General features: G+C 36.7%; 1 protein-coding gene across 1 annotated transcript in view; it reads right to left on the bottom strand.

The window, feature by feature from the left end:
• wdr11 (WD repeat domain 11) overlaps positions 1 to 12424 on the bottom strand; it is a 104460-nt gene that overhangs the window by 57458 nt on the left and 34578 nt on the right. Inside the window, exons 7-8 of the mRNA XM_079855097.1 lie at positions 8023 to 8125; positions 7185 to 7389 (exon numbers count right to left, since the gene is read on the bottom strand). Of these exons, the coding sequence (XP_079711223.1) occupies positions 7185 to 7389; positions 8023 to 8125 (308 nt within the window). The remainder of the gene's footprint in view (positions 1 to 7184; positions 7390 to 8022; positions 8126 to 12424) is intronic.

The following is a 12424-nucleotide window of genomic DNA, read 5'->3' as shown; positions in this document are numbered from 1 at the left end:
ACATTTTTTTCTTTTCTTTTTAGAGCTGTTTTACAGCCGCATTGAACTATGTTTGAATCATTGAATCATTATTTCCCTGCAGATCCCTGTAAAGCTGCTTTGAAACCATCTGCCTTATATAAGTAAGGGATAATGTACATCCAGCCGGTGGTTCTCTCAAAATAACCCTGACAGGATGGTGAGGACCCCGACGCGAAGCAGAGCTCTTGATCAGCCTGAAGGGGGTTAGTTTGAGAGAACCACCGGCTGGATGTACATTATCCCGCTTATTACACGGCTACTTGCCACATAATTAAATAATTAGACACGAAATATTGATCTAAGTTGAAATATTTTATTAGGTCTTTAAACGCAAAGCTTCTGTGGAGAGAGCAGTTGCAGCGGCAAGTTCAAACTAAACAGACATTTAAGAGATATGGAATACAGTTATCATACATATCGCTTAATACACAGCATTTCACCACATAAATAATTATGGGGATAAGATTGATTTCAGATTAAACCGTTTTAAAATCGTAGCTGTTTCTATCTCATAATCCAACAGTGTACAAAACAATATTCACAAAATGGCCGCCGCTGTGTTTGTATGAAACAAGAGAGAGCGAGTCCACGATACTGGATGGCATGATTAAATAACTGTACACAAAATATTGATTCGACTGAGTTTTAATATTTTAGCTCATCAAATGCAAAACTTCCACGAAGAAAACCGTTCCTAGTAGGCGTATAGCACTGCTGACTTCAGTAACCAAGATGAGCCTGCGTTATCTGTTTTCAGCGGTTGTTATCTGGGAATAATTTACCGCTGGATAGCGCTATTGACCAATCAGAATCAAGTATTCCACAGAGCCGTGTAATAAAGCGCTATTAAAATGAAGATGACTTGAATTTTATAGTTATCATGACATGAGAAATCAAATTTGCCTTGATCTTTTGACATAATAGAGGTCTTTGTACCATTAAAAAATATTTTTTTTCATAGCTCAAAAGATCCTCATTATAAACAAACCATTTATTTAAGCTCCAAAAACGACTCGTTTTGATATTGAGGGATCCGTGACATCACACAGGAAAATACAATTGCATATGCCCGCCTCCAGAGCAAGACATCGACGAATAGTTTTACATCATCGCACTATAGGCCCCGCCCACTGGCGTTCAGTCGCTTAACAGCTGACATATGCCTACACTGAATGAGAACCGTTGTGTCAAAATCAAATAGAAGCCATTATATACAGATGTGTGTTCAGATTATAATGACTGACGCTGTCTACACTGATACAGTATACAGATGTGTGTTCAGATTATAATGACTGAAACTGTCTACACTGATACAGTATACAGATGTGTGTTCAGATTATAATGACTGACGCTGTCTACACTGATACAGTATACAGATGTGTGTTCAGATTATAATGACTGAAACTGTCTACACTGATACAGTATACAGATGTGTGTTCAGATTATAATGACTGACGCTGATACACGGATACAGTATACAGATGTGTGTTCAGATTATAATGACTGACACTGTCTACACTGATACAGTATACAGATGTGTGTTCAGATTATAATGACTGACACGGTCTACACTGATACAGTATACAGATGTGTGTTCAGATTATAATGACTGACACTGTCTACACTGATACAGTATACAGATGTGTGTTCAGATTATAATGACTGACGCTGTCTACACTGATACAGTATACAGATGTGTGTTCAGATTATAATGACTGACACTGTCTACACTGATACAGTATACAGATGTGTGTTCAGATTATAATGACTGACGCTGTCTACACTGATACAGTATACAGATGTGTGTTCAGATTATAATGACTGACGCTGTCTACACTGATACAGTATACAGATGTGTGTTCAGATTATAATGACTGACGCTGATACACTGATACAGTATACAGATGTGTGTTCAGATTATAATGACTGACGCTGTCTACACTGATACAGTATACAGATGTGTGTTCAGATTATAATGACTGACGCTGATACACTGATACAGTATACAGATGTGTGTTCAGATTATAATGACTGACACTGTCTACACTGATACAGTATACAGATGTGTGTTCAGATTATAATGACTGACGCTGATACAGTATACAGATGTGTGTTCAGATTATAATGACTGACGCTGTCTAAACTGATACAGTATACAGATGTGTGTTCTGATTATAATGACTGACGCTGTCTACACTGATACAGTATACAGATGTGTGTTCAGATTATAATGACTGACGCTGTCTACACTGATACAGTATACAGATGTGTGTTCAGATTATAATGACTGACGCTGTCTACAATGATACAATATACAGATGTGTGTTCAGATTATAATGACTGACGCTGATACACTGATACAGTATACAGATGTGTGTTCAGATTATAATGACTGACGCTGTCTAAACTGATACAGTATACAGATGTGTGTTCAGATTATAATGACTGACGCTGTCTACAATGATACAGTATACAGATGTGTGTTCAGATTATAATGACTGACGCTGATACACTGATACAGTATACAGATGTGTGTTCAGATTATAATGACTGATGCTGTCTACACTGATACAGTATACAGATGTGTGTTCAGATTATAATGACTGACGCTGATACACTGATACAGTATACAGATGTGTGTTCAGATTATAATGACTGACGCTGTCTACACTGATACAGTATACAGATGTGTGTTCAGATTATGACTGACGCTGTCTACACTGATAGAGTATACAGATGTGTGTTCAGATTATAATGACTGACGCTGTCTACACTGATACAGTATACAGATGTGTGTTCAGATTATAATGACTGACGCTGATACACTGATACAGTATACAGATGTGTGTTCAGATTATAATGACTGACGCTGTCTACACTGATACAGTATACAGATGTGTGTTCAGATTATAATGACTGACGCTGTCTACACTGATACAGTATACAGATGTGTGTTCAGATTATAATGACTGACGCTGTCTAAACTGATACAGTATACAGATGTGTGTTCAGATTATAATGACTGACGCTGTCTACAATGATACAGTATACAGATGTGTGTTCAGATTATAATGACTGACGCTGATACACTGATACAGTATACAGATGTGTGTTCAGATTATAATGACTGACGCTATCTAAACTGATACAGTATACAGATGTGTGTTCAGATTATAATGACTGACGCTGTCTACAATGATACAGTATACAGATGTGTGTTCAGATTATAATGACTGACGCTGATACAATGATACAGTATACAGATGTGTGTTCAGATTATAATGACTGATGCTGTCTACACTGATCAGTATACAGATGTGTGTTCAGATTATAATGACTGACGCTGATACACTGATACAGTATACAGATGTGTGTTCAGATTATAATGACTGACGCTGTCTACACTGATACAGTATACAGATGTGTGTTTAGATTATAATGACTGACACTGTCTACACTGATACAGTATACAGATGTGTGTTCAGATTATAATGACTGACGCTGTCTACACTGATACAGTATACAGATGTGTGTTCAGATTATAATGACTAACTCTGTCTACACTGATACAGTATACAGATGTGTGTTTAGATTATAATGACTAACTCTGTCTACACTGATACAGTATACAGATGTGTGTTCAGATTATAATGACTAACACTGTCTACACTGATACAGTATACAGATGTGTGTTCAGATTATAATGACTAACTCTGTCTACACTGATACAGTATACAGATGTGTGTTCAGATTTTAATGACTGACGCTGTCTACACTGATACAGTATACAGATGTGAGTTCAGATTTTAATGACTGACGCTGTCTAGACTGATACAGTATACAGATGTGTGTTCAGATTATAATGACTGATGCTGATACACTGATACAGTATACAGATGTGTGTTCAGATTATAATGACTGACGCTGTCTACACTGATACAGTATACAGATGTGTGTTCAGATTATAATGACTGATGCTGTCTACACTGATACAGTATACAGATGTGTGTTCAGATTATAATGACTAACTGTCTACAATGATACAGTATACAGATGTGTGTTCAGATTATAATGACTGACGCTGATACACTGATACAGTATACAGATGTGTGTTCAGATTATAATGACTGACGCTGATACACTGATACAGTATACAGATGTGTGTTCAGATTATAATGACTGATGCTGTCTACACTGATACAGTATACAGATGTGTGTTCAGATTATAATGACTGACGCTGATACACTGATACAGTATACAGATGTGTGTTCAGATTATAATGACTGACGCTGATACACTGATACAGTATACAGATGTGTGTTCAGATTATAATGACTGAAACTGTCTACGCTGATACAGTATACAGATGTGTGTTCAGATTATAATGACTGACGCTGATACACTGATACAGTATACAGATGTGTGTTCAGATTATAATGACTGACGCTGATACACTGATACAGTATACAGATGTGTGTTCAGATTATAATGACTGACGCTGTCAACACTGATACAGTATACAGATGTGTGTTCAGATTATAATGACTGACGCTGTCTAGACTGATACAGTATACAGATGTGTGTTCAGATTATAATGACTGACGCTGTCTAGACTGATACAGTATACAGATGTGTGTTCAGATTATAATGACTGACTGTCTACACTGATACAGTATACAGATGTGTGTTCAGATTATAATGACTGAAACTGTCTACAATGATACAGTATACAGATGTGTGTTCAGATTATAATGACTGACGCTGTCTACAATGATACAGTATACAGATGTGTGTTCAGATTATAATGACTGACGCTGTCTACACTGATACAGTATACAGATGTGTGTTCAGATTATAATGACTGATGCTTATACACTGATACAGTATACAGATGTGTGTTCAGATTATAATGACTGACGCTGTCTACAGTGATACAGTATACAGATGTGTGTTCAGATTATAATGACTGACGCTGTCTACAGTGATACAGTATACAGATGTGTGTTCAGATTATAATGACTGACGCTGTCTACACTGATACAATATACAGATGTGTGTTCAGATTATAATGACTGACACTATCTACACTGATACAGTATACAGATGTGTGTTTAGATTATAATGACTGACGCTGATACACTGATACAGTATACAGATGTGTGTTCAGATTATAATGACTGACGCTGTCTACACTGATACAGTATACAGATGTGTGTTCAGATTATAATGACTGACGCTGATACACTGATACAGTATACAGATGTGTGTTCAGATTATAATGACTGACGCTGTCTAGACTGATACAGTATACAGATGTGTGTTCAGATTATGACTGACGCTGATACACTGATACAGTATACAGATGTGTGTTCAGATTATGATGACTGACGCTGATACACTGATACAGTATACAGATGTGTGTTCAGATTATAATGACTGACGCTGTCTAGACTGATACAGTATACAGATGTGTGTTCAGATTATGACTGACGCTGATACACTGATACAGTATACAGATGTGTGTTCAGATTATAATGACTGACGCTGTCTACACTGATACAGTATACAGACGCTGTCTACACTGATACAGTATACAGATGTGTGTTCAGATTATAATGACTGACGCTGTCTACACTGATACAGTATACAGATGTGTGTTCAGATTATAATGACTGACGCTGATACACTGATACAGTATACAGATGTGTGTTCAGATTATGACTGACACTGTCTACACTGATACAGTATACAGATGTGTGTTCAGATTATAATGACTGACGCTGTCTACGCTGATACAGTATACAGATCTGAGTTCAGATTATAATGACTAACTCTGTCTACAATGATACAGTATACAGATGTGTGTTCAGATTATAATGATTGATGCTGATACACTGATACAGTATACAGATGTGTGTTCAGATTATAATGACTGACGCTGTCTACAATGATACAGTATACAGATGTGTGTTCAGATTATAATGACTGACGCTGTCTACAATGATACAGTATACAGATGTGTGTTCAGATTATAATGACTGACGCTGTCTACAATGATACAGTATACAGATGTGTGTTCAGATTATAATGACTGACGCTGTCTACACTGATATAGTATACAGATGTGTGTTCAGATCATAATGACTGACGCTGTCTGCACTCATACAGTATACAGATGTGTGTTTAGATTATAATGACTGACGCTGATACACTGATACAGTATACAGATGTGTGTTCAGATTATAATGACTGACGCTGTCTACACTGATACAGTATACAGATGTGTGTTCAGATTATAATGACTGACGCTGTCTACACTGATACAGTATACAGATGTGTGTTCAGATTATAATGACTGACGCTGATACACTGATACAGTATACAGATGTGTGTTCAGATTATAATGACTGACGCTGATACACTGATACAGTATACAGATGTGTGTTTAGATTATAATGACTGACACTGTCTATACTGATACAGTATACAGATGTGTGTTCAGATTACTGATACTCCTAGTATTCAGAGTTCTGATCCTCGCACTTGAGTCAACAGGACAAATGGAAGAGTAAAAGAAAAAAGTTTGAGTTGACGCATCCAGTTTAAACTGCTCGTTTGCGTCTCACTTCAGAAGGATCACTTTCTTTTGGCAAAATATAACTTCTTTTTTTTTTATCTGGATTTTGGGATGAAATATAACTTGGGCATGTTAAGTTTCATAAAATGCATGTTTTTATTGTGCTTTTAAAAACTGGCTGTAAAAAATCTAATCAGAATTTATTGGTGTGTTTTATGTAGGGTTGTCCTGATATGAAAATTCAGTAGTTGATACCAATACCAGTGAAATCATATTTTTCTCAATAACAAGATTGAAAACTAACGCCATTGGTTAAGTCAGAAAGTAATATGCTGAATAAGTCAGATTAATTAAATTAGATTTAAACAGTGTGTAAAATTGATACTCCAAGAAAGTTTATCAAGTAAAATCAGCAAAGCCTTCATTATAGTAACATTTGCAAGTCTGCTACATGTCTACCACTGTAAATCAGTTCTACCAACAGGTTTTGCAGGTTTTTTTTATTTTTTTATTAATTGTCTATGTGAAACTGAAGAACCCATTGTTTTCATATTCAGTACTTTAATATGTTTTGAAAAACTGTACCTCAGGTTGGATGAAGATTTACTGGCATGAGCTTTGAGCTCCCACAGCATCACCCTTCCATCACTGACCACCAGGGCGGCACTGTTCTCATTGACAGGACAGATCACCACTCGGTAGGGCCGCACGGTCTTAGTCACACGGATAGCGTCACACTGTGAGCGGAGATCGTATACCAACTCTTGGACATTCTGCTCTGGGTCAGTCACTGGAACAACCACAAAACATTTGGTTTGAGTAAACTTAAAAAATGGCCTTTCTAAAAAATGGCCTTTAAAAATCTTGTTGAGATTATCACGTCTTTTATATGGTATGGAAATCCGAGTGCTAAATGTAAAGCAAAATTATCTAAAGTGCTTAATGTAGAAAACACGATTACAAAGGCAACTAAATGATATTCATATATTACAAATAAAACAAAAAGCATTACAGAAGATCATTCTCATCCCCTACACTCTCAATTCCAGTTGTTACCATCAAAGAGATGTTTTTAGGCAACCATGGGCAAGGAAAAATGTGTATCAGATGTAATTTGTCCCAACAGTAAATGCTGAGTCAAGTTGAACTGAAGTAGACATGAATTTGTAGGCATATATAGATGTACATATGGGAATGTATATTTGTTTGTGTACGATGAAATGTTATTGAGTTATCATGGTGTGTGTATATAGTTTGAATTTGTAGTGTTGATGTCTGTATGGAGAAGCCAGACACAAATGTCCACCTTATGGACAATAAAAGTATCTAACTAACTATGAATACCATAATTATGATGTAAAATGACTAATATGCCTCAGCCCCAGACTGAAGAACAGATGTGAAGGAACAAAGGTTGTCTTGCCTGACTCATTAGGAGAAGGTGTTGTGCAGCGACACACACGCAGGGTGACGCAACCGTTCTCGTGGAGGCAGTAGAGAGCATCTCTCTGGGCACAAGGAATCACCTACACACACAAGACAGAAAGCATTAGAGGCTTCAATGTTTTCCCAGCCAAATTTGAGACATCATATAAATCACAAAAATGTACAGTCTTAATTTATTTATATATATAAGGCATGGTATAATGCAATATAAGCACCAAATATGAAGCTCTTTTGTCGATCTTACTGCTATTTTTTAACACTTAACCTGTTAACTGTCACTCCCTGTTTAGCACAGATCTGAACGTAAATGTTTGTAATTCATGAATGGTTTGGAATACAGACCTAAGTTTGCTCTCTTTTTAAAGAAACTCAGCAGGTTATTGCAGAAGTGATTGCACTTCAAAATAGGAAAATGTAAAAAAATTATAGAAGTTTAAGTTTACATTAAAACAAATGTACTGAAGTAAAAAAATATTTTTTTTATACAAAATATATATTTTACCAAAAAAAAAAAAAAAATTCTTAGATTGATATAAAAAAATCTAAGTCATATCTTTAACCAAGTTGTGTGGCAAATTTGAAGTAGATATCACAAACATTAAGCCCGCTAAAAGGTTTTAAATATAATTTCCATGTTAACGCAATGTTCAATTTCAAAATGGTCTTCATAGGATGGATTTGGAGCATTTAAGCTTCCGGATGATACCTAATTTATGATGGTTACTAAAATATGTGATAGCAAAAAAAGGCAATAAACAAGAAGTTTCCCACTACCAGGACACTGACAGTTATTAGCCAGCCAGAATGAAGGACCATCACCTTCAACTCAACCTTGCAAAGACAGAACTGCTTGTGTTCTCAGCCAACTCAACGCTTCATTACAACTCCTCCATCCAGCTAGGTTCGTCAACCATAACTCCATCCAGGACAGCCAGAAACCTTGGAGTTGTGATTGACGATCAGTTAAACTTCACAGACCACATAACTAGAACTGCAGTTCTGCAGATTTTCCTTATTTATAAGAACACGCCGACTTTTTGGGTGCCATAACTGTCTGACGCTCCCACCGCTAACCTAGCTTAGCACAAAGACTGGAGGCAAACGGCTCCAGCTAGCATACTGCTCCCAATAAGTGACAAAATTTTCCAACATTTTCCTATTTACATGTTGTGTAGCACTGCTACTTGGGTGGAGTGATTTGCTCGCAGCGCCTGAGAAGCCCCATGGTGAGGAGCAGAGAGTTCGCTCAGAGTTGGAGTAAATCACTCCGCAGAAGTAGCAGTGCTTCGCCTTCTGAGAATATAGTTCCCAGTATGTATACGGTTAGAAGATGGCTGAGTCTCATGTGACCTTGTTATTTGTACACGCTGTGACTATACAAATCACAACATGTAAATAGGAAAATGTTGGCGTTATTTTGTCACTTATTGGGAGCAGTATGCTAGCTGGAGCCGTTTACCTCCAGTCTTTGTGCTAAGCTAGGCTAGCGGTGGGTGCGTCAGACAGAGTTACGGCACGCATGGAGATGAGAAGGGTATGTATGGACTTATCTAACTCTGGGGGATACGGTGAATAAGCTAAAGTCCCAAAAAGTCGGCGTGTTCCTTTAACATTACGAGGATCCTTCCTATCGGAGCATGCTACACAACTCCTTGTCAAAAGCTCTTGTTAAAAGAAAAATAATAAATGTGGTTTTGAAACAACATGATAATGAGTAAATAATGAGAGAATTTTCATGTTTCGGTAAACTGTTCTTTTAACAATATCTGTTTTGCATTTTCAAATGGACCACATATCTGCCTCTATGTACACTGAATATTAAAAACAAGCGTTGGTTGTGAGTATTTGGGTTCTGGTAAGAGAAGAACTAGGACGAATGTGTGAGCCTTCAGTGTGTGTTATTGGCTTATGCCAGGCTCCCACGGTCAACCTAGATTCAGAGTATGAGAGCTTGCAGCTGCACCATCAGTCATGCAAATTGCCTTCCTGACAAGTGCTTTATAACACTTAATGCATACGCGTGTGTGTGTGTGTGTGTGTGTGTGTGTGTGTGTGTGTGTGTGTGTGTGTGTGTGTGTGTGTGTGTGTGTGTGTGTGTGTGTGTGTGTGTGCATGTTTGCCAGAACTCTGATTGAGGGGAGGGCGGGAAGCTTTAAATTTAATTTGTTTAATTACAAATTTAATCAACAACACACAATAAAACAGATCAGAAGGCACACTGGCATTATCGAATGCACATAGATGCTCAAGAAATTACATTTAAATGGATCATTCTTAAAACAAGTGCCATTTGTGTCATACATTTAAAGGTACATATGTGTAAATAATTGTGAACAACAGTGAACAGGTGATGCCAACTTTTACTGTGTAAATATGGAATTAATTTGATAAAATGCATGAACTGAGCATTGTGTCAAGTGTCTATGAACGACATGGGCGGTTCTAGACCCTTTTTGTGTAAAAACAGTCCCCGTCTGTTATTTTAGCCCCCTGAAACTATCAAAACTTATTTAAAAAGTATCATTTTTACATTTTACATTTTTACAAAAATTCAGGAGATATTGAGGCTAGAAACGGGCGTCTCTCAAAATCACTGTTTCACAAAATGTCCCATGTAGGAGGTCATATTTTCTTGGATTTTTTGGATTATTTGCTAGCCTGCCCTAGGGATGCACCGATACCACTTTTTCCAGAACGAGTCCGAGTCCGATACCGATACTTTTATTTTTGGTACTCGTCTGTGCCGCTGCGCGCTCAAATCCACTGCTCGTTTTCCTCTTATCAGCTCGCCCACCACAGCTATGTGTTACTATATTTAATTTACTATTCCACTAATAAGATGCATTCACTTCATAGACAGCCTTCTTTTTTATCCCCATTATACTTTCTGTTGTCCGTGTTTAGGTTTGGGTAGATTAGGTTTTCCACACTTATTTCAATACAGAAAAATATTTTGTCAGCCACAGATGGTAAAAATTACCTATCATTTATTTTTTCAAGCTACCTGATTTTGTGACTTTTTCACATTTATCATCATGAACATGCATGCAAAGTTTCAACATGCTGGTGTTTTTTTTTTTTTTTTTTTTTTTTTGACATATACAAACAAAATTACTATTACGTTTGTGATGTTCAATTTGACCATCATAGGCAGCTATTCAAAAGCAACTGTACAGACACAAAATAAAAACATTTATTTTATGTATGTCAGGGCATCAACTCCACTTCTAAAGTGTAAGTGTATCTAAAAGTGCTCTAACCCAAACCAAACACACTTGAAAAAGCTAAATCATGGTGTTCAGAATTAATTGCAAATTACAAATGAAAATCTTTGACAGACACAGATAGTAAAATAAGCTCTCATTTATATATTCAAGATATCTGAAATATCTTGAGACTTCGACATAGACAGCAGGAAAAATGAGCTCAGATTAATTGATTAATTGTTCAGTTATGATGTTCTAAGCAAAAAAAAAAAAAAAGTAAAAAAAAAAGGTATATGCAAATATATATAAATATAATGTATATTCAAATTTTGTCAAAACAAAACAGTTTTAAAAAATGGTTAAAAAACATTTTCATTAAATCATATCTTCAGATATATATTTTTTGGAATATTTGACAAATGTTGATATTAAAAGTTTACAGTTTGTACCTGAATCTTTGTTGTTTTTCATAGTGTGATTTTTGAGGAATTGTATTGAATCCAGTTAGGGTCAATTTGACCCGAACCATAAGGGGAGTACACAGAATTCCAACATAACACAAGGGTTAAACAATGTTTTTAAAAGGTGCAATATATATATAAAGCTTTGCCTTCTTACTTACTCCTTATACAGTTACACTTGGCTCGGTATTGACTTTGAAATTCCATACTACTCAAAAACTGTTGTTAGGTATCTATCCGCAGTGTTCCCATGCTGCTGCTCGAGTTATCAGCTTATTGATATCTGCAGTTGCAGGTAGTATTTTTGTGGGGGCTTTTTCCGGGAGCAGTGATGTATTTGGGTTAATGTTTTCCACATTGAGCACTCTAGCCGTATTTGGGCTTAGCCACCACAGAAGCCACCGCTTCGCCCATATTTATAGTGACAATATTATTCTGTCTGTATGTCAGTATCTCTGATAAGTGCTTCTCTATCTGCTTGAATGAGTGCCGTAAATGAGGTGTCAGAGTCAAGGAGTCTCTGTGTCTCTTTAAGCATTTCTACTCGTGTTTAGCATAAGGAGAAATAATCACGTCTCCCATGCTCTTCATGTGAGAAGCACTATCTGTGTGGCATGAGTGTCTACAGTGTCTAACAGCCACCACAGTGTTTATGGTGCACGACAAGCAAAGAAATTGATGTGTCTTGCACTGAGATGTTTTTGATTCAAGG

This window comes from Squalius cephalus, assembly GCF_949319135.1.
Source record: "Squalius cephalus genome assembly, chromosome: 21".
Classification (NCBI taxonomy): domain Eukaryota; kingdom Metazoa; phylum Chordata; class Actinopteri; order Cypriniformes; family Leuciscidae; genus Squalius; species Squalius cephalus.
This window is presented reverse-complemented; position numbering and strand designations above follow the sequence as displayed.